This window comes from Protopterus annectens, chromosome 3.part1 (genome assembly GCF_019279795.1).
Source record: "Protopterus annectens isolate FY-2018-M chromosome 3.part1, PAN1.0, whole genome shotgun sequence".
Taxonomy (NCBI): Eukaryota; Metazoa; Chordata; order Ceratodontiformes; family Protopteridae; genus Protopterus; species Protopterus annectens.
This window is the reverse complement of record NC_056732.1, coordinates 726,145,842-726,170,335: the sequence shown is the minus strand read 5'-3', so window position 1 is coordinate 726,170,335 and position 24,494 is coordinate 726,145,842. Positions and strand designations below refer to the sequence as shown.

The 24,494-nt window shown below is 38.9% G+C and overlaps 1 protein-coding gene across 1 annotated transcript in view; it reads right to left on the bottom strand.

The window, feature by feature from the left end:
* Nucleotides 1-8,334: 8,334 nt before the first annotated feature.
* LOC122798273 (Y+L amino acid transporter 2-like) overlaps nucleotides 8,335-24,494 on the bottom strand; it is a 1,371,252-nt gene continuing 1,355,092 nt past the window's right edge. Inside the window, exons 10-11 of the mRNA XM_044067080.1 lie at nucleotides 17,917-17,986; nucleotides 8,335-8,595 (exon numbers count right to left, since the gene is read on the bottom strand). Of these exons, the coding sequence (XP_043923015.1) occupies nucleotides 8,586-8,595; nucleotides 17,917-17,986 (80 nt within the window). The 3' untranslated portion in view covers nucleotides 8,335-8,585. The remainder of the gene's footprint in view (nucleotides 8,596-17,916; nucleotides 17,987-24,494) is intronic.

Below are 24,494 nucleotides of genomic sequence, written 5' to 3'. Positions count from 1 at the left end.
CATATGGGTTTGCACTTAACCTCTTGAGTTTGTCAACAAAGCCCAAGTGGGGTATTGTGCCAAATACCTTGGCCAGGTCAAGGTAGGCAGTGTGAATGATTTTGGCCTCATCCATTGCTATGGTGACCTTCTCAAAGAAGTCCATCAGGTTGACTAGGCATTATCTGCCCTTGAAACTAAACTGGGTTGGGTCCAATGTCTGGAGGTTTGCTATATCGCTACTGATCATCTCTATGACAATTCTCCCCATGACTTTACATGTAAGACTAGTGAGACTTGTGTGTCTGTAGCTTCCATGGTCTGTAGATGACCCACCTTTGTGCAGAGGGATGACTGCTCCTTTCTCTATTCATGAGGCACAAAGCCTGTTTGAAGGCTACAGTTAAATAGTAATTCCAGAGGCCCTGACAGGGCATGTTTCATGCTATTTAGAAGGCATCCAGGGATATTGTCTAGGCCCATCGATGCAGTGTTCTTGGCCTTAGAGTATTAAGTACCTGCTCCCTAGTGATAGTAGGGGGAGTTATGTTTGATGATATTTCCTGAGGGAAGGTTGAGGGGGAGAGAGGAGTAAATCTGGAGATGAATTTATCACCCAGGATGTTTGCTACATCTTCTGGCTCCATATAGAAGGCTCCATTTACAATGAGCTCTGCACACAACTGTATTGCCCTTGAGTTTGTGGACATATAGCTAAAGAATGTTTTGTGGTTGTCTTTGGCCTGGGATGCCAAACTTGCCTTAAATTCGGCTTTGGTAGACTTTGTCCTCTTGAGTTTAGTTTGATGAGAGTGCTTTTATCCTGCTGGATGTTACAACTCCTAATTTTTGCCATGATTTTCTTCCTCCTGTTATACAGTCTACTGATTTTGTGATTCCACCAAGGTGGCTTGTTTTTTGAGTTAGTTCTGTACTTCTTCCTGGTGTGTACAGCCGCCTCTAAGCAGCTATTAATATGCTTGTACAGGGTTTCTGTGAACAGTTCTGCATAGACAGCAGTGTTCTCAGCATTTATGGGGGCTTGAAATTTTGCCAGGTTCTCACTTAATAGCAGGAGATTAGCCTTAGAATAGTTCCTGAATATTCCAGGTTTAGCTGGGTGTCCAGGTTTTATTTTTACTTCAAAGGAGACCACTTTGTGGTCTGACCTTACCAGGGAAGGCATTACAATAGGGGGTGTGCAGCAGTCTCCCATATTAGTAAGGAGATCCAGTATGGTTGCACCCCAGGTTGGTGTATTGACTATTTGGTCCAGGGAGTTTGTGTTTACAAAATCCAGGAATCCGTGCATGTATGTTTGGTGTCGTATAGGATTCTCAGTTAACAGTGGGGTAATTAAAGTCACCCATGAATATGGTATTGGGTTGGATGGTTAGTGTTTCTAATACATTTAAATACATGGTATGGGTTTCCTGGGCCATAGAGGGGGGACCTATAGCTGGCCAAGGAAGTGGTATTGGATTTTATGACTTGAACATGGAGCAGCTCAAGTGCATTGTCCTGTTTGACCAGCCTTGAAGTATATTTATTTTTGATGCATATAGAGACACCTCCACATTTAGTCCTAGACTGTGAAGCAGCTGGCCTAAATGTGTGGAAGGCATTAAAACCTTGCACTGTTGGTGTGCTCTCTGCGGCTTTAAGCCATGTCTCAGTGACCTCACAGACTTCATCACTGTCTAGGGTAAAGAGGGCTTCTAGGGAGTGGAGTTTTTTGTTTAGACTTCTAGCATTGAGCAGTAATACCTTTAGATTACTTTGGTTTTGATTTGCTATGTCAGAAATGCTTTCAGGTTGGCATTGCATAAAAAGGTACTATGGGGGGACACAATGTTTTAGCTAAAATTTGAAAGCCTAGAGGGGAGAAGTGCAGACCATTCCTGCCAAAGCAGCATGGTCTGTTGACCATCTCCTTCCATGCTGACAAATATTGCACCCCTTCAGAATGACACCAGAAACTAAGCCAATTATTAAAGTCAAGAGTGGAAGCAGTATTGACTTTCTTCCCTAGGCTATCCATAAACTTGCTGTCCTTGTCAGTAGAGAAAAGAGGTAAAAGGCAGCTGCCTGGAGGATTTGTCAGCTGAGACTGCTATGACTGCAGGGTCTGAAGGGGGGGTTCTTAAACTGGGTATCCTGAGGAACTTTATAGAACCTGTGTGCTTAGAAACTGGGGGTTGAAAATCAAGGGACTGTGAAGCAGCCAAAAAGTAATCTTGAAAGGCTAAAAGCAAGGGAGGGACTGCAGATGGTGAGGGTTGATCCATCTGAAGTAATTCAAAATACCTCTGTTTCTGAGACATCTGAGGCCTGCCATTTGAAGTTTTCTCTCATGAGAGAGATGGTATCTCCAAAAGACAATTCTTCTCCTGGAGATTCAGGGCAGAGTCCTCTTTCTCAGAGGTAATGAAGTCCTTGGGGATTCAATTTGAGAGCAATAGGTAAAGGAGTCTTCAGAGAAGGAGTATTCCTCCTCAGACTCTTATAAGGCCTGCACAGAAGTAGGAGCAGGAGGCAGTACCTGTGACTGTACGGCCTGGAATGCCCTGAAAAGATTTGGGGAGAAAACGTCCCATCCAGGGCTAGGTTGCTGTTCTACATGCCTTAATTTTTGTTTTCTCTTCAGGGGAGTTGAAGGATGGGTGGATTTAGAAGCAGACATCTGGGAGGATTGCAGAGCAGGAGTAGGCCCCTCTGACGCCATGAGCCATGGTTCCCCCCTCACCATCAGGGACTGATTGCTGATCAACCTCAGTGGACATACTCAGCATTTCCATTGCGTCAGCTTCTATTTCGGTTCCCGATTCCACCTAAGAAACAGGCATCCGATGGGGCCCTGGGCTAACATCTGCTTTGAGAGTCTCACCAGACTCCTGAGGTACAGCATGGTCATTGGGCCTAACTTTTTTTTTCCTTCTTCCTAGCTGGCTCGTTGAAGTACTTACCCTGCCCTCCATACCCAACACTAGATGCCAGAGTCTCTAGTTCTCTAGATAGAGTTTTAGGCACAAACGATTTACAAATGCCGCAAGACATATGGTCATGGTCCTCCCCTAGACAAAACAAGAACTTATTGTGCATGTCCTTGTGTGGAATTTGTCTTTCACAAGCATACTTCCCCATTCTAGTTGACATGTACGTCTGAAAAGCTAGTGAATAGAAAACAAAAAACACCCCAAAGGGTACTTACCTGAAGCAGACAGCCATCAAATGAGTGAACTGTTCCCGAAGATGGTGATCATGAGTCTAAAGATCACTGCCACAGAAAAATTCTGAAGTGGGTACGTACAGACATCACTTTTATAACCAACATCAGCTTATGGCTCTGTAAAGAACAAAAAGTAAAGGACTCCTCCACTAAAAGTACTGCCAAGAAATCCAAATAGTAAATCCAAAAGTAAGGCTAGTACCACCACACTGTGTATGAAGCAACTTCACTTTATTAAAACAATAAAAGCAGTATCATAAGCACTTTTGGGTAAATCCCTTCATCAGATGATAAAACACTAGTAAAAACATAGTATCTAATATAGTACAACACATTGTAAATAAAAGTCAAAGAATGGGTGATTGTATAATGAAACTGAATACAAAGAGATGGAATGGATTCTTAGACTGGGAGCTGACAAAGCCCCAGGATTAAATGATGTTGTCCCTTTAAAACCAGCTCTAGCAAAAAGGAGAATAAACTATTGATTTTCATTGGTTGTGTTGTACTATATTAGATACTATGTTTTTACAAGTGTTTTATCATCTGATGAAGGGATTTACCCGAAAGCGCTTATGATGCTGCTTTTATTGTTTTAATAAAGTGAAGTTGCTTCATACACAGCGTGGTAGTACTTGCCTTACATTTGGATTTTCTATTTGGGTTTATGGGTCTGACATCAAACGCTGTACGTATCCCTGCTCCTAAGATTTTGGTATACTGGCTGGATGTCCGGTGCTGCAGGCAGCAACCTCCCTACAGTAATGAATACTGCAACATGAGAACAAAAGGACATTTTAAGTTTTAGCTAAGTGGAGAGCCACTATTTTTAAGAGAGCAAGATAAACTCATAGACTCATAGATTTGTACTAGGGGCTAAAACCTTACTTGAGCCATTTTTTAAGCCTAGCCAATTATCCCTTGTGAGATTCAAACCCTGCACCTTGTGTTCGTAAGGCAAACAACTTAACCATTAGGCCACCCTCCCAACCCCTGAAAGGTGATGGGCACTTTTGTATTCTGGTACTATGGAATACAGTGGAATGGCCAAATAAATTTAAATAGTTGAAGGTGAGTGATTTCACACAATTATAATTTTGTGCTTACTCACAACAGCCAGTTAAAGTGGAGAGGAAAGGAGATATGGTCAAATTAACATAAGGGGCAGGCAACTAGAAAGACAGTGGTATTTAAGAACACAACAGTAACAGGGTGGGAGGATGGGAAAAAAATTATGTCTGTTACCTCAGTAAACTGAGGCCAGGTTGTCACACAACTAATAGGTAAGCATATGCATATATCTGTGTTTGTGCGTTTTCTACACATACATATATACATATAAACTGACAGTCACACATTTATTTATTTTTTATTTTATTTTACATTTGTTGACCAGGCTAGTCCAGCTGGATACATTTCCATTTTCAGCAGAGGCCCGGGGAGAAAAGCTCCCAGAGAGTACAGAATAATATTTTACTTAAATCAAAAAATAAAACAATTCAAAGTTTAACAGGTGGAAGTACCATATAAAGTTAAGTTATTTTATGCATGAAAGAACATATTGGAGTAAGTAGTTTAGTAAATAAGGAAATGTGTTCAGGTCAAAATACATTTGATTGTAGTATCTTATGTTAAGTATATATGTTAACATAGTAGGGAGACAGAGTCATATTTTGATATTGAAAGAGAGTCCAATCAATTGAAAGGCCAGATATAATTCTGGTTTTCATTAGGCAGTTAGATTATACAGTAATTAAGACTTGTAACTTAGTGAGAAGACGACGTGAGAGGTTAGTCTGGGTTCAGACAGGTGCACAGCCAATGTGATTTGAGGTAGGTTTTAAGCCTGATTTTAAATTGCGTTAGTGAAGGTAGGGAGGTCAGGTCACTGGGGAGAGAGCTCCAGGTTTTACCCACGGTATTAGAGAACTGAGAGTCCCCTGCCTTATTTTTGGTTTTGCATACTTATACTAGGATTTTGCTAGATGAGCGTAGGGTCTTAAGGTTGCTGTAGGGGGTGATAAGGTTGGTAAGAATTGGTGTGTTGTTAGGCTGATACAGGATTTTATAGGCAAATGTTAATTGTTTAAATAGAAGTAGATTAGGTAACACGTTTCATAGTATCCAGTATCAGAGATACATTTTACAGGAACTCTGTACCAGGCCACTGTATGCAACTTGCTGTAGCTTAGAATAGGATTCATAATTCTGTAGGTCTTCTGCACCAACCACAGCATGGCTGCTGTACACTGTAAGACTAAGTTAGATACAAGACCTCAGTACTGTATGTAGAAAGCAGTACGGGGACAGTACTTTGTAAAATATGTCTTTAAATATGCATGGTTGTGGGTATGTCCTTGGCAGTAAGCGTAATCTGTAACAAAGAAGAAATTTTGACTCTATGGCTTTACATGTGTGAAATAGTGGGGTACAACATTGTATGAAAGGCAAAGTTAATATAGGGAAATTTATTTTGGTCTTGAGCCCTTTCCGCCTACATTTCTGTGGATTATGGATGTTGTTCTTTCTACGGTGGTTAAAATTATACATTTATGGTGTATGTTTTTGAGATCTTATTGAATGGTTTGAATTCAAACATCTCAAAATGCATGCAAATGGGTCATGTGGTTTGGCCTGCTCACTTGTAAAATAAGCAGATCATCTGGTACTGGGGATGGGTCCCTGTGGACTGTAACTGTGCAGTACATTTTTGTAATTTTACCCTGAGCAGGTATGTTTATCTAAAAACATGACAGACAATGCAGTACTCAAGTGTTACACCCCAAATGACAGGCTCCAGTAGCTTAATGGATAGGGCACTCGCCTCCCAAGCCAGGGCTCTGGGTTATGTATTCTGGTAGTTATCAAAAGACTAAAGCTCTGACTTAATGAGTTGCTTTCTTTGTCAAGGATACAGAGTTTGAATCTTTCCACCTTTTTCTGCTTACCAAGTGACCTTCAGCAAGTCACTTAATCAGATACTGCTTTTTAACAATTGGGAAATTTGAACTAGGCTCCTTAATGGCCTCATGGACTGCATGTATAGTAATTACTTTTGAACCTATAATACTACAACTGATATTAATGTACACTGATTTTAGAAGTTGCCATCTTGTACTATGTCTTTCATTTAAGACAATTATAAATTTGTACGTTGATTTAAGACTAAATTATTCCTTATGTCCTGGTTCTGACAACATGCAAACTGACTCTGAATTTTGCAGATGTTATTGTTGTGTGTGTATAACTGTGAATATCCATGAAGATTTAAGTAAAGGTGTACATATGGACAGATGCTACACTGCATTACCTATTAACTGCACCACTGGTGGACAGCCTGCATCTATTGGTGTGCTAACAGTTGCCTTAGACTATTTTTCAGATGAGGTCACCCATTAGGGCAACAACATGATGGCTGCACAGTGCTAAGCATGACAATGTTTTGACTGTGAGGTATTTAATGAGCCTTGTCCTATTTCATAGTACTACACACATTAGCTATCAGAATGGTAACTTTTTTGTTACCAGAGTTCACCATGCAACTAGACCATCCACGAGCTCCTGTGGAGAGCCAGATGACGACCATGCTACACCATCCAAGTGTTGGTTATGGTGATGCTGGACTACAAGGGACAAAGGTGAGCTGTTGGACAGCAAGCAGGTATCATTGCACAACTGTCACATGACACCAATCTAGGTCATCCTTGAACAGCACAAGTCAAACTGTGTAAGCACTGGAGGAACTTGGCTACAGATGGAGAAAAAGGAGACAGATGATACAAAATCTTTTAGACTACTAATGCATAACCTTTGGTTGCTGTGATCTATGGCTGACAATTGTCTGGTTTGGGGAAGTATGCAGAAAGTCATAACAATATGCAGAGTATATTATCTGCAGGGTGCACAAATGGAAGTCTTAAGGCTAATACAGATATTCAGTGTAGGCAGGGAACAGATACATCCACACTCATGATATCATCTATGGGTGCAAAAGACAGATCTGAGCAGCCAAGCCTCTGGTGCGTGCCCTTCTTTAAACATGAGTCAGCCTTCTTCCATCTGCATTTATCCTTTCATGCTACACCTTTTTCTGAATACTGCTGTGCACCATAGCAATATAACTAGTTGTGCGCATGGCTTTGCTGGGCCAAATTTTAGGTGTTACTAACACCTTTCCACTTTGTGCATGATCCCTAACCGTGACGCTTGCCATCTGGATATCTGTGCTGTGGTTATACAGCAATGGCCAACTGTGTGCCTGTACATCTTGTACATTGTTTTTTCCACAAATACGCCTTGCATCCATATAGCTGCGCACATTTATACAAGAGTTTTCCATGCCTGTGGATATTCTGATTGCCTGCCATTTCGCGACTGTCGTACACATTACAATACTGCTACGCAGTTCTTAAGGTGTCTGTGGGTCCTCTATTAAATTTCTCCATGTCTTACTCTGCAATCTGTTTTACTAATACTGCTTACATGCTGGTCCCTGGTCTGTTATCTATATATTTATGTTACTTATCTGTTTGTTAAGGCAGACTATATATACTGCATTTTGTTTTACTACTCAGTTGCATGCCAGTCCATTGGTGGCTGATAATGATCCGTTCCATTGTGTTCCTTAGTTGTTATTCTAGAGTCTTCAACATAACATGCAATCATTAAACAGAATTCTCTGCCACATATGGCTACTGTATCATTAGTACATGACTACATATGGCTACTGTATCATTAGTACATGGTAATGTCCTCTTTCATTGTCATGTCTGCTTCGATTAATACAGAAGCACACAGTGTTACAATCACTGTAGTCACACTTTGCCACACATACAGGCATACTAGACAATGCTTTCTTTGACATTCCCCATGTTACAATGAGCAATGTCTCAATATGAGCTATATTTTCCTGCCTTCCATTTTCCATGGCATACAATTTAATGCAATGTTTAGCAAGTAGGCTGCATGGGGAAACTTTCTAACACAGCAAAAGACTTTAAGCTACACTTTTTTTTTGTCTTCATGAATCATATCCAATGTCTGCAATGCATGTCAGTTTTATATTTATTGTTGCTACATCTCAGACAAGCATAATGACACGTAATGAATACCATTGATTGTTTTTTTTAATGAAATATTTATTTAATATTAAATTAGATGGAACTTGGATAACAATATTACCAAATCCAAATATAACCATAACAAAATATAGGGTAAATTACCCTAAACAACTCAGCCTCAGCATTAGCTTTATTAAATTAAAAAAAACAGCTCATTTTAACTTTCAGATATTTTTAAAAGAATGAATAAAGTAAATCATTATTTCCAATCGCTGCAGCTTCAGATGATCAGTCAATTGTTTAGCCACTGGTTTGTTTTATGCCACTCTGTAAAGTAGAACATATCAGGCACTTTGGTTAAAAATAAAACGTTCTGTATTTCTTTCTATTCAAGTGGCACAATCACAAAGACTCACAAAAGATCATCATGAGTTACAAAAATATAACATTTTTGCATTTTAATGTGTTAAAGATAATGTGAAAAACAACTGTAAACAAAGAAAACAACTTTCTACACAATGTACAAAGAAATAAAGCACGAGTGAACCTTCGGCAATGAATATTATTAGTGTAATTGCACATCTGAAATTAACTAAATTTAAATGTATGTACAGAAAAAAGTGCTTCTAATATTATTTCTACTGTTATGATCTTATTAAACGTGAAAACAAAAGCACATCACCAGTGCTGCGCAGACTATGATCAAATAAGGAACCGTCATGCCAAAATAAGTTGGAACAATTCATTCAACAATGCTCACAGTCAGACTTAATAGAACAGCTCCCAAGTTAGTCTTTCCAAATAACATTACCACTGAAAATGCTTCATTCTTCTAACTTCCACATCCACAATTCATGAGGGATGTTTGATTCATTTTACATGTGTGCGGCTGAATGTAATCTACTCTAAGAACACTCCAAAAGAAATAATTTACTGTGTCAAGTTCACTGAGAAGCACTCAATTTGCCAAAATGGTCTGTTTTGACTTAACAGGCTTTGGCAATACATTTTGAAAATCCATTTTCAACAGTTATTACCTTTCTAGAAACATCCTGAAAAACCGGTGAAATCAATTCTGATACCATTTTTGAATGTGGCCGACCAATTATGAAGAAAAACAAAAAACACAGATGGTAAAATAATCATGCAAATATAATATATGCAATACTCATCTTCTATATATTGAAGTGGGGCCCCTGAAATGGGTAATAGCAGGAAATCTCCATTCTGGGGACCATTGCCCCTGTAACAAAAAAAAAAATCCTTACACATTTCATTCTTTAGCTGCTGTACTTGAGAGGGTACATTTCCTACCACTGCATGCTATATGCATGCCAGTCCCACCACAACTCCCCAGTCTGACTCGCATGAAACTCACCTAGACCACCTGGAAAGACAAACAAGAATTTACAGTTTTAAACCTACAAACTTATCATGGCTATCCAGTCATGAAGCATGGGGGAGGTCCCAGGAAATGGTGATCACTGGGAGGGTAATATGCACCCAAAGCAGAGTGACCCTCTCGAAGATCAACTTCTATAGCAAATATTCACAACATATCTGTTATGTCTTATATTAAGAAGTCCTCTCTAGAATATATACATAAAAAAACACTCCAAGTGGGCACAAGCCACAACACTTCAGCAAGGGGTTCAGAAACCGAGTCCTGAAACACAGCCATTACACAAGAAACTGTTCTCATGGAAATGAGATCCAAATAAAAATACTTCATGAAAGCACAGATCACTGACCACCTGACCAAACATATGCCACAGAGACATTGCTCAAACAGGCACTAGAAGTAGGCACACCCTTGGTGGAATGACCTTGACAGCATCAGCCAATGGGTGAGTTAGCTGTCTGATGGCATAAAACGATGTGGTTAGCAATCCATCCTGACAGGTGTACTTAGCTGAAAGCTAGGTCCTTCTTAACCATAGCAAAGGAGATTATTAAAAAAAATGGTACATCATCTTGAACTTATGTACCCATCCCCATGTAAAACCAGAAATGAGAGTATGCATCAAGGACATAAAGGTCATTTTCACTCAACACAGTCTGTAGATTCTGCTCCTAGAAAGAAAATGGGGAAGTGAATGGACAAGTTTAACAGTACTTCTTGGGAAGAAACAAAAGGTCCTGCAGCAGTTGGATGCACTGTCCAGTAAGACCAAAAGGTCTTATAACAGATAATCTGACAGATAATCCTTCAGGGTCCACTGCACCAGCCAGTTTGAATGCAGGATGGGCAAGTGAATCAGTCCTGAAGTTGAAATACTAAGGAAGGTTTATTCAATAAGTGAAGATGCACACCTCTCAAGAACTAGATATAGTAAAATTACCAGCAAACTCCCAGAGGTGGGAAGGACACTTCTACACCCAGATGAAAAATCTTCCCCACATCAGAATACAGCTTATAAGTGGAAGACTTTACTATGGCCCTTATTCCTTCCAAATCCTCCCTCAGAAGGTCCAGCAGATTAACAACATCTACAGGAACAGCAAGACCTGGCGATGGATCTGTTTTTCACTCTAGCCAAGGCTGACTTCTCTGGTTTGGACTTGGCTATCACTGAATCTTGTTGTAAAGTATAGAAATCAGAGTAAAAGGAGACAGGGCATACTGGATTCCACCCTGATAATGAAAGAGAGAGAGACACAGAATGCCCACTGTCATTTCACATAGGCAGTGTCAAATCAAGCAGAAAGAAAACTGCCTTCTCCTTTTTAAGTCAGTCTTCCATGATGCTTTACTCACAGAAATATCTTACCAAAAGCAGTTCACCCTTACTCAACTCTGTAGATTAAACGAGCTGTATTCTGTGGTACTCCATCAGTACATCACCTCAAACAAGGATATTAATGGCTATAAGAGTGATGCCACAGTCCATGGTTAACTGCCAGATCTGCATCACATCTCTACACAAGGGGCAGAAGTGAGTAATGCCGTGTTTGTTGACATACCAGCTGTGTCTGGGACATCAGACCACAGCATGGGGGCTCGCTTCTCAATTCACTTTCAAGAGTTTGAAGGGTGAGTAGTACCACCCTCAGCTCAAACAAGTTTATGTGAAGCCCTTTGTGCAGGAATCTCACTCAACCGGAACCAGGGACAGCCCACTCAATCCTACCAGTGAATCAACTATCATTAGAAATTGTGATGAGATCTCTAATTACAGAGAGACTGGTGGGGATAGTTCACTATCCCAGAGCATTGCAAAAGTACTCTGATACTAAAATCTTGATGACTCTGCAGTCTGTGGGATCTCACTGTCTAATGAAGCACCCACATATACAGGAGGGTGAATGGACCAGTGAAGGTGATGGCTACCATCAAATCTGTAAGGTACAAAAGTACTCAAAGCTTTACATACCTCTGCTATCTCACCTAGGACACCAAGGCTATGAATTCCTTTGGTCCTCTATGTGGGTTGAAAGAATAAGCTCTAACATGTGTCCAGCACAGCCACAAAAGAAGAAATCCTTTCCATTACCCATTCAGAAATATCCACAATATCTGAAAACATAGAAAGACCCAAAAATACAGCTGCTACCAGGAAATCCCAAGCCAGGACCACAAAACAAATCAGCAATTCATGCAGAGGAATACTATGAAACACTTATTCAATGACATTTCAATTACCATGAACAGAATCCTTGTACACATTCTGGGTACAGATGACAGACCAAGTGCAGCATCATATACTAAAAGTGATGCCAGCTCAGCAGAGTAAACCAAACAAATTTCCTCTGAGGTTCCTATACAGTGATGTACCGAAAAAAGGTAGCCATCAGGCCAATAAATGCCAGTCTGCTTCCCTGTAGAAATAGGAAACTGATGCATTCATTGACATTGCTAAGGTGCATGCTTAAGTTAATAAGAACTAGAATCAGGATAGAATCTTAATGCACAAGGGAAGGTTGAGAATATAATTCTCCTTCTAATGGATGATCAGAGACTCCGTAGTCTGACTGATGGTTGTTCAGGACAGGGCAAGATTAGAGAACTACACTCACAAATGCCAACTTGAGAGGAAAACCAAACTACTATAGCAGTCCATGTGATGTCTGCCTGCCTGGTACCCAGCAGAAGGTTCTGGAGAGGAGGAGGGACTACAGCACAGTGACTGACCTTTCTCATATGTTAGTGGATGTACCGTTTTTTTAAGGTGCTTAACTGTACACTTTGGCTGTAAAGCATACTGTAGAGAGAAAAATCAAAAAGTTGGGTCAGTCCAAATAGCACAAGGCTTAACACACACTCTCCTGTACTGACACTCACACGTACGTCCTTCATTTATGAAATTCACTCTCAGTACTGAAACATGTGAAATCTGAACTTAGAGAAGGAGAGGTGGAAAAAGAAAGGCATAAAGTGGAAATATACTGGCAGTTAACCCTGAGGGTCTACTATCCACAAGGGATAAATTATAAAATCTGTACTATATACTAAAGATGCTTATGGGATAAGCATCACTACTACTCTGTCATTTCATGAGTGACTTCTATTTTTTTTTTCCTTAATGCTGTTAACACATTTGTTTGGACTGACATCATTAGGTCACATCCTTTCAGCCACTAATATTTATCATTTCTGAATCTTTATACTGTCTGAAAAATGCTCATTATGCTGAAGGACAAAGACATTTACAATTTTTTTTAAATAAATTAAATTTCCACATCTTGCATTTCATTTTAGTTGCATTTCTGACTTTTTACATGAAATTAAGAGATGTCTTGGATCTGGTTAGTTCATTTGTTTTTAAGTTGGACCAGCATGTAGCATGGACACTGTGGATCAATTCACCTTGGAACTTTTCTAGGTTCAGAGGTAGGTACTAGGCTATTGGCCCTAGGGCCTATATAAGCCTAGCCAAACTGTACCCTGGATTTTGCCACCCAACATAACCTGTTAACCTACATATCCTGATGACTGGCTGTTGTAAGAAGAAACTGGACTGCTAATGATGCTATAAATTAAACTACAGTTACCAACCAAGATGTTTATGCAATACTTTACGCAAACCCATTTTTTTTCAAATGTGGGTATCCATAGTACAGGATCAGGTAATGCAAATGACTCAAAGGAATATGAAAGCAAACTTTTTTTTAAATACGTCACTGCAATGGAATGTCTAAAGACTATTTCTATTAAAAGGATTCATAAGGGGTTACAGTCGGACAAATTTGCTGACAGCTCTGAACACTAACAATGTTTTCACAGGACTTGTCAGTTTCTGTTAAGAAAAAGGGAGGTAATTTTTTTAAGAATTTTGATGCACTACAGTGAAAGGCTGCACATTTTCAGAATTTAAAACAAGAGTATGAACATGTTTGTACTACATCTAATAAACACAAAGCATCTCTTAAAAAAAGAAATTGCAAATAATTCTTCGGAGATAAAAACAAATTATCTACAATGCTACACATAGTGCCAGTGTCCAGGAAAGCCTTGCAACTGCTGTGACCAATCCAGTAGTACACCAACCAATCACAGAGGCAAGTGGAGTTTTTTTTTAAGCCACATAACCATAGATGTCAGCCATGATGACTGTCCTAACGGACTGCTCAAAACAGAAATAGGTTCACTATTTAGTTCCAGGATAATAAGCACTCAACTGGATCGACACTTTTTTTAAAATAACTAGGGTGAAAGCTGAACCACTCTATTTATGTAAAAGAGAAATGGCAAAAACAGTACATAAAAATGACTGTAATTTCAAGGTAATTAATTTTAGTAACAAAAAATGTAGATGTTCGAGGATTCCTTGCTGCAGTCCTGACTATTGGTATAAGTCCGTCCCAGTCGTCGGCCGACCAGAGAGAGTATAACGCCGGTCATGGCGGCGCTTACACTGACTGGTCGCCATTTCCTCAGTCTTTTCCCCCCCATGTGTCAGAAGACCAAAAAGACAAGTCCCAAAAACACCAGTAGCTGCTTCCAGAATATCCTTTAGCCACCCCCCTTAGAAATGCTGTTGAAGTGGGCAGTAGCCCCTAGTGGAATGAGGCTAAATCCCAGCTGGAACCTCTTTGCCATGATGGGAATAACAAAATGCAATGCAAAAGGATCTGCAAAAACGAGGCAAATGATGAATAGTTTTTTAAAAGCCACTAGAAACCACCTTAGGCTTAAAGGGGAAGGAAGGATTAGTAATGAAATGAAACCCTGTCAAGGAAACATGGGAAAACTGCCACTGCCACCCTACTCGCCATACAAGCCTGCCACTTGTGACAAGCCAAGCCCACAAGAAGAAATATTTCAATAGCCAACAGGCAATTCAGTGTGGTAGCTGCAGGCATAAAAGGTTGTCTCCAAGTTTTTTTTGTGCAATCCCAAGAAGGGAGTAGGAGTAAGCCGTGGGGTCTCAAATTTGGAGCCCTCCTCTTTGTTGAAAGGAGAACTGAAAGGGAACTTGGGACAAAGGATCATCTAACAAAAGCTTTGAACAAAGGATGTAATGGCTGAGAAGTCAAGGACATGAAACCTCCAATAATTCAGAAGGCCATGGAGGCTTCTTTACAAGACTCCTTAAGTGGTGGTACCAGTGCGAGGCCAATCTTTGTCTGACCTTTAATAATACCTTGGAAAGAAGAGGCAGAGAAAGGCATAACATATTCAGATGCTGTAGAAGGTCTCTTTTTTTTCTTGCCAGGAATCAGGCGATCGTCCCAAGTAGGATAGATTTGAATGCAAATGAAGAGAAGTCGGCTCCTGGAACCACTGGAGCCAGAACCTTTGTGGAATAATTTGATGAGCAGTAGATGGCAATAAAGAGAAATGCAGAGAATCTCCAGTTCAAAATTGGTCTCCACGTGTTCCCTTCTTGGTACTAGGAACAGGCTGAGAATAAAATCCAGCCCCTTTCTGATACAGGGACTGGCTGAATGGCCCCTATCTGTAGTAACAGAAAAGACCTACCCCTAGACTGGAGCCATAAGCAGGATATGTCCACCTTATAGCAGGCCAATTTCTACTAAACTATGAAACTGACAATTCAACGCCTCATGGCTAGAAGTGGAAGAAGTATATACCTTTCTACCCCCACCCATCCAAAAGCCTTGCCTCCTCTTTAGAGGGTTTTACATTTTTTTTAAACAACAGCTTTAGCTAATCTTTTAGGGCCCCTTCTGGGTCTGTAACAGTAAAAGTATGCCTGAGACTCCACATAGAGACTCAGCAAAACCAACCGGCGTCCGGGACTGCGGTTCCCTCACCTACTCTTCACTGTGTTTGTTTTGTCCTTCTTGTTGTTCACTTTTTGACACATCGTTAAATACTGGAGGCAAGAAAAACTAAAATCTTCCCCAACGCCAGCCAACTCTGTTTTCGGTCTGAAACTGGTTTGAAAATTCAAAAAAATCTCAACCTGCACTGCAGGACCATGCGGCAAAAAGACTGAGGAAATGGCGTCGGTCATATTAGTACCCCTGGCGTACTGGGCGTCGTCAGTCTAAATGACCGACGGCGTCGGACATATCTGGTATTACGCGGGCCGACTGGGGCCGGACTGCCTAATAGTCAGGGACAGGAAGGCAGGGAGAAGAACATCTTTATCTGACCTCAAAGTCTGATAAAGTTAGTAGAGGCACTAATCTCCCTGAGGCATTACACAACAAACGCATTTAAAATACTGAACTGCACATGAACCTAGTGTCAATAAATTTAAGAAACCCAATGATTTTAACCTACAATTGCACCCCACAATTTCTGCATACAAAAATTTATGACACCGATGAATTAATAAACATTTTGCCTGGACTTATCAACAGGAAGTAGTTGAATCGTACCCTTCAACAATCTTAATGCAAGAAATACGGACAGTACCAAAATAATGTGAGGAGACATAGGCCCAAAAATAGGGATGGTTTTTCAGAAACTGCGCTTATAAACTTGGAAAGTTGCTTCAATACCCAATTTTGCATTAGCATGCATTTTATGAAGGATATGAATTCTACAACTCAAATGTCTGTCATTATTTGGTGACTCCAATTCTCTATGATTTGCTGAAAAAAAATTTATATGAAGAAAAAACTGGGAAACTGCAAAATTCTGGACAGTTGAGAAGTATGAGCTGAACCTTAATGATCAAAAGGTTTTACAAATTGCAAAATAAGAAATCCTTCTGTTTTATGAAAGCTGATTAAGAAGCCACAGTAGTGATGGACAATGATATAAGTTTGAAACATTTTGGAATTTTGAAAGATGTGTGTCTTGCTATTGTGAAATTAATTTACTTGACATAGAAAGTATATTAATAATGTGCAATAGAGCACAGTCACTAACTGCAAATGCACAAGCTTTACTTGATTTTTGGTTGTGAACCAAAATTAGCTGTGATCTTTCATACACCCAAAATACACAAAGACAACAGTGACCACACATTTTTTCCCACTGCTTCAACAAAAGACTCTAAAAACACAGCCTAACTTTTTAAGGGTTGACAGCAAGCTGTATCCTCTTGCTCAGGAACCCCTCACCCCCACATTAGGTACACATGATTTTGGTGCTGTACAGACTAAATTCAGTAATGTATAGACTAAATTCAGTGATGTTTGGAACTGACAGTTAATTGGTCATGATTGACATGTCCTCACCATGTTCAGCAATACCAATACATAAAGGTGCTGTAATAATGAGACATGTTTTGATGGTGCGGACATTTATGTTTTGGTCACATTTTTGGAAATGATTCTTCACAAAAACTTAACTTTGAAAATTACAGGCATAGAAGAAGGGGTCAGCAATGGTTTGGAGTCTGCTTCAGGATACCTGGTAAACTGAGATAACCACTCAGGGAGAATCCACAGCCTGCCTCTGGACTCAAGCTACTACTCACCAAGACATTTCCTTGTGGTACGTTTAGTTGGGGACTTGCAGCTGACGTTACATTCGGCTGCAGAGACATAAGGCTGTTTCAAATTCCATGTGGGCAAAGTGAAGCATTCAGTGCCATGTCCATAGCTTCTAAAACTAAATGTGCAGGTGTCTACTTCAAAACACTGAAATTTCATAATGTTGAAATTCAAAACACTGAGACCAAAACATTGAAATCCCAAAACAATGAAAACTCAGAACATTGAAAGTGTGCTTCATAACACTGAAAACTACAGCGCACATGTAAACATCATCCCCTTCACCTATAACACCTAACTAACACACCTTCTACTATGTTTCTGCAGGGGGGCAAGCCTGCCCCCCCCCCGTTAATTAATTATACCAACTCCAAGATCGCACTACAGTGGAAAAAAGTTAATTTCCTACCCTCACTATATCGCAATCACCATACACTGAATTATGCTAAAAGGTATGCATTTTCCCTGTACAGTCAGTGGCACTAAAACAGGTAAGTGCACACAAATCCCAACAGCAAGGGCTACATGACCACCAATGAACAACAGATTTACTTCAACTGTAAACAGAATGAAAGCTATGAAGCATTTTGGGAATCAGTGTTCTTCACATTACCTTTGTGTACCGTTAAAGCATTAGATGCTTTCAAATTTCTACAAAAATAAATATTCAGATTATACTGAACCATTAACATCACAACTTCTAAAAATGTGCATTGATATACATACAATTACAAAGTAAGTAAAACATCTTCATTGGTTAAGGCTACGTGTTCAAATTACATATTTGATTACATTTCTTTTCTATCTTCAGAATCCACTGCACAGCACAAGCACAGCTTCTGAACATTCAGTGTGAGAAAACCTGCAAAGCAGAAAGAGAGAGAAAGCATAAATACTGTGACAGGAAAACATTAAAAACTTAACATGCTCAGATAAACAAGCAATTCAAACAATATGATCCAACCTGACTACCTGGTTAACGAACAGAAAGACAGTACCGATAAACTGTTCAACCACCAAAAGTCCCAGCTGTTGTGCTAAAGGAATTTACACACTCTCTTAAACTGGAGGCCATGTAGTACTGAAAGTGATAAGAACTGCAGGTGCTGGATTCTATGTGTATGCTTAAAAGAATGCAAAGTTAAGTAACCCCGAGTTTGGGAACAAAATATCCTAGCAAAGGTATTTGTTTAATTTTGTGGTATCCAATTAACAGTATTTTTTCTTGGAACACAGAATAAACTATACTCTGACTCTGTGATGTCAAAGCACAAATTCAAGACAAAGCCCCTATCACCTAAAAGATAAGCTGCACCAAAAATAAATAAATTCCTAGTGCAACAACCACATTAGCTACCAGTCATAATGCAGACAAAAAAGTGTGGCACTCCAAGGAGTAATAATAAGAAATCCAGTGGAAGCCTAATCTAACCTCAACAATAACATTCTGTTAGTTCAAGTAGCAGCAAAAATGAGTATAAAAAGGTAAGACAGAGGAATAAGGTTGTGAGCGAAAAAAAAAAAAAAAAAACAATGAGCCTATGTTATTCAAAAGTGACAAGAGAGAGGAAGCGGCAATTATTTCAGAGGTAAAAACATAATTTGCATAGAGAAGAGGTAAGTGGGGAGACAAATGAAGGGGACAATAGTGAGCAAGTGGGCACAGGAGGGAAAGCTGGAAGAAGGAAAATTTAAGGTTGAATAAGTAAGAATTATGGGCCTTTATTATATTATTTATATTTATTATGCATCAAGGGAATATTATGACCCGTTATTATATTATTATATTTATTATGCATTGAGGGGAAACACCAACAGGTATAAACTTCAGTTGTGAAATTGCTAACTGAATCTGGTGGGCGTCAAAGCCAATTAGGTAACTCCTCTGTACCTTTAATAAATATCTAAATAGAAGACAATGTTTGTCTACTCTTTCTCAAACATTTATAAGAAGGGAGTTCCAGATGCAAAGGAGACTGCAACCAAATATGCTAACATGTCTGTTGTCACTCTTGACAGTTTCAAGAAAGTAGACATATTTAGATAATGGACTCCCACCAGGACAAATTCCGAAAAACAGTCATTAACTCTACAGGATTATATTGGCGGACATTACATGGGTGAGATTAATGGTACGATTATAAAATGTCTCATACTTGGGAGAGCATACTACCTGAATTACTTATGCCCCATATGATTCCAACAGAGGCCTCTGTAGTTCTTCAAGCCACGAGCTAATGAGGAACTGTAGAACTTCTACCCCATTCCTAAACCCACAAGCACCTTCCTACTCAAAAACACCAATAAAGTATATAATATAGACATTACACAAGGAAAGCCTGTTTGTATGCATTAATATTACCAGCATATAGTGGAGCATGGCAGAGTACCATGTATGAGTATCAGTGCCTTAGGTAACAATGGTGCACATGTAAAGTAACTAATGAAGTGATGCCAACCCCATTGAACACAGGTCAGCTTTACAGATGACCTATGATTTTCCAGTGACTGCAATACAACTGGAGATGCACATGGTAGGTCACCTGCAGCAGTGGCAATCTACCACTGGTTTAAATGGGGGAGCTAGTGCCAAAAACTTGTGTACATCATCCTGACAAGTACACCAATGGCCAGATGCTGACAAGACTGACAGACTAATTGCCTAAAGCCTTAGCTTAATATACTACAGCCAGTACTACTTCACACTAAATCATAAGTAACACTTGTAGAACATTTTTATAACTAGCAGCAATTCAAACACTAATATATGCTTTTCCTCAGAGCAAACAATGTGTACTTACACTATCTAAGGTATCATCTGGTGAGTTGAAGCACAATTCTAATTTATTTATTTATCCTTTGACTGGGTTAGTCCCACTACGCTGGTAGGCTGTTTTCAGGGAAGACCAGGCGTGGTATTAATACTGCTTGGAGAAACTTGGCCAGAGCATCGGGGACATTCTCCTACTCTTTTCATTGTGAGGGGGGACGTTTTAGCTCCTGCACTTCCTGCTTCAGTTCCTGGCATGCAGGCAGCTAGGAGAAGCTGTGCAGTGATGGAGGGAAAAGACAGTTGTTCCTTTGGTGACAGCAGTATGGTTCTGTCAGCTGGACAGAAAACTGTTGAAAAGCAAGGGGACAGTACAAATAGTCAGCATTTAGCGGACTTTAAACCACAGGATTCTGAAGTTGTTGTAACTAAAATTGTTTTTGGAGGTTTACATGATGAAATGCTGGTTTATTGAACAATGGTGATCCTGGAGAAGAGTCTGAGATTTCGTGGTCAGATATGATTTAAATGGTTTTCAAAATGGACAGCGAGTTCGGCAGGAAGGAAATGAGTCATAAGTTTGAAGGACATAAGGTTACACATGGGATGCAATCTGGAAAATCATATGTTGAAGCAGATGGAAGAACAGAAGTGAATGTAAACTATTAAAAAGAAACAAAAGGTTTGTTGTTCGAATAAGAAAGAAAAAAATGTTTGATATTTTGTGATGGACAATTTAGTGTTACACCTTTGGGCTTTGAAGCAAAAGACATTTTTGATCCTTGATTTATTCGGGGAGAGAGACATTTTGTGACTTAACAGTTCGGAATGAAAACTTAATGGAATCCTCTGTCTAAATATGAAAAATTGTGAAAATTAATTTATATTTTCTGGGCAGGGACTTGATTAAAAAGTGTTTGTTCAATTTTACACTAATTAAATTGAATTAAAAGATGATAAAAATTACTTTGTTATTCAGTTTTTAATATTGGGAAAGTTACCGATAAAAAGGGGTTTATGGAATGGGGGTTTGGAAGAAGATGTTATTTTAAAATGATAAAGATGTGATAAAGCACTTACCAAGTGCTATATATGTAGATGGTAACAGAGGAACAATTAGATATATGGTATGACAAAAACGTTTTTTTGGTGGGGATTTCAATCATCTGATAAATCAGTGTACAAAAATAAGATTTAAATCAATATGGGGAAAACAGCATATGATGAGTAAGTATAAAAAGGAATACAGAATATGTAAAAGTGAAGGGCATTTTGGTTGGATTGTAAAAAGAATAAGCAATATAATGCTGAACAAGATGATGAACATATTGTAATGTCTGAAAGTAATGAAGTAGGGGAAGGGGAGATGGTAGTATTATGAAAATGAGGATGAAGTAATAAAAGCTGACTTGGGTAAAAATGCTATATTTCAGGAAGATGAAGGTAACTGCACTGAGACTGTTGAACATGACGAAGAAATTGAAAGTGATATGTCAGAGATTTATGAAGGGAGTGCAAAGGATATTAGGAAAAGAAATATGACAGGTGCTAGGGTAAGGATGAGGAAAAGATTTAAAAATACATCACCAAAGATTATAAAGAAAGGTGAGAAGTACTTTTAGATTGTTTTACTTGATGAAAATAGTGAGGGTCAGGGAATGGTTGTACATAAACTCAGACAAATATATTCAATTAAGGAAAATAATAAAAATAAGGAAATGAAAATATAAATACTTCCTTTAAACTTAAAAAGGAAGAAAAGTAATAAATTCAGTGTGCTTTCAGTAAATATGAATAGTTTTATTAATAGTCTAAAAATGATAAGATAATTGGAATGGTGTGCTAAATGTGATACAGCTATTATTCTTGCACAAAATGCAAGATTCCGGACAAGTGAAGAAAGACTGCAAACAGAAAACTGTGAGGTGGAAACATAAGAAATTTAGAAAGTGAATGTTGTTCTGGACTGCCTGTATTGTGTAAGAACAGTAAAAATGTTAGATGTAACATTAGAAAGAATGTGAAGGTTAACTGTTGTGGATGCGAGGTGCAGAGAATATGTGTACAGGATCGTAGAATTATATGCATACACAAATGGCAAGGAAAAATCTGTTTAATCAAATATTAAACTATGTGATGGTTAGCATGGCAATTATTACTGCAGGGGACTTCAATTGTGACTTAAGGGGGAAAATGTAAAAAAAAAAAAAAAAAAAGGGGGTGGGGGGTGTTAAATACAGGAAGTGATAAAATGTGGTAGTTAGCTGTGGGGAATAAAAACAAACGGATTATAGAAGGATTAATTGGATCTGAAATTGATTTTGTACTGTCCAAAGGTTTGGGTGTAGCAGATGGAGACATAGTACAGACCATTTTTTTTCCTGACCATTTAGCAATACAACTTGAAGTGATGAAGAAAGGAATATATTAAAATATGAATGGGATTAAAAAGAATAAATGAGAACTTATTTATTTTACATTTGTTAACTGGGATGGTCCGACTGGACTCAGGTCCATTTTCAGTGGAGGCCCAGGGAGAAAAGCTCCACAGTAAGTAAAATTTTACACAATATGTTAAAATACAGTATACAGAGAATTTTCAAACAATATGTTAAAATACAGTACACAGCAGAAGACATAAGACCTATATATACAGGAAAAAATAGTTGCATATGGTTAATAACAGAATAAGTATACAACTTCAGTCAGCATTAGGAGAAATCCTAGACAGTAATATATATAACATTAGGTATATTAGAAAGTGAGATATATAAAGTGAAATCATTTGAGGACTTATGTAATACATGGGCACAGCCACTTATTATTGAAGTGTGTTCAAAGTGAGTTTTTAAAGCGAGAAGAGGTAGAGGCAGAAATCAGAGCAGGAGGGAGATTATTCCAGGTTCTAGCTATGGAGTGGGAGAACAGTGCTTTTCCTGCAGTATTGTTAGCCCTAGAGACACAGAGGAGGGGTTTGTCGGAAGATCGGAGAGGACGATTTGTATTATAGTGGGTGAGAAGTTGGCCTAGTGCAGGTTTTTTTTCTGGATGTGTTACCACATTGTAGGCAATGACTAATTGGTGACAGGTTAGTAGCTGGGGAAGTTCCCTTAGAGGTTGGCAATAGGGGGTTCTAAAGAGAAGTTGTTCACAAACTTGGCGATTTTATTACAACATGATTCGAGTCTGGCAAGGTGAAGTTTTCTTTGGAGGAGCATACATTAGGGTAGACAAGAGGTGAGTTTAGGCTAAGGTAATCCGTGCTCGTTTCGAGAGGGATTTCCTGTGCCTATATAGTGTTTCCGTTTTTTTATGGACTTTTTTGATAGTTTGTGAAATGTGGACATCGAAGTGTAGATTTTTATCAATTTCAACACCTAGGAGTTTGGTATGTTCAGAGGGAGAGAGAATAGCACCATTTTTGGAGGAGATATAGGGTTTGGGATAAGTTGGATCTGAGTGATCAAAATTTCCACAGAGCTAAAGGATTCCTGGGTGAGTTGCTGTAGGGTGGGAAGTGATGGAGCTGAACAGATAAGAGTTGAATCATCAGTGTATTGTAGAAGTGAAGCATGTTGTGTGGTGGTATGGAGATTATTGGTAAATATGGAGAAAACAAGTGGGCCTAATATGGAGCCTTGTGGTACACCTATATTAGTTGGGAGTAAGGGGGATAGTACACTTTGCCATTGGACAGACTGTTGCCTATTTGACAGATAGCTTTTAAACCAGGCTATAGTGGAAGGGGCAAAGGATAGGGATGTCGGTGTCTAGTAGAATGTGAAACCATGTCAAAAGCTTTGGAGAGGTCTAGAAATATTGCAGATACAAAGTTATTATTATTTCTATGTTGGTTGATCAGACTGGTGAAAGAGAGCAAAGCAGTGGTTGTGCTATGGTGTTTTTGGAAGCCATGCTATGTGGGGGAATTATGGGGTTAATTTGGAGAGTATGAAGCACTGCAGTTATGGAAGGATCAGATAACCATGAAGGACTTTTATAATAATTGGTCTGAATGATGGATGAATATAAAAAGATGCATAGAAAGTGTATACTAATGCAATAGAGAATTTGAAGATGAATACAAGAGTGTATTATGATATGCAAAAGGATATATATAAAATAAACTGAAAACATAAGAGATTAAGTAGAACTATTACTTATAAGGGAGAAGGGATGAGATGTCTGCATATTTGTGTAAAATAGTAAAGTGGGATACTAGTATAATGATAAGAAATAAAAAAAATGTAAAATGACAGGTAAAGAAAACACAAGAGCAAATTGCGAGTACTATATTACAGCATGTGGAAACGTATAAGAGTTAAAAAAAAAAAAAGGAAAATAGAAATGGGAAAAAATCCAGAACAAGTTAAGGAAGAATTTAAAAAAGAAATTACTATTAGTGAATTGGATGAAATACTTAGGAAAGTAAATGCTGATTCAATATCAAGTCCAGGTAGTATACGGTATGGAAAGTACAAGAAAAGTACAGTTTTGTACCTACCATAAATGTAGATGTCCGATAGATATGCAACTGCAGTCATAACATATGGGTTGTCCTGCCTCAGGCAGCCCTCGGTCGGCCGGATTCCAAAGTCTG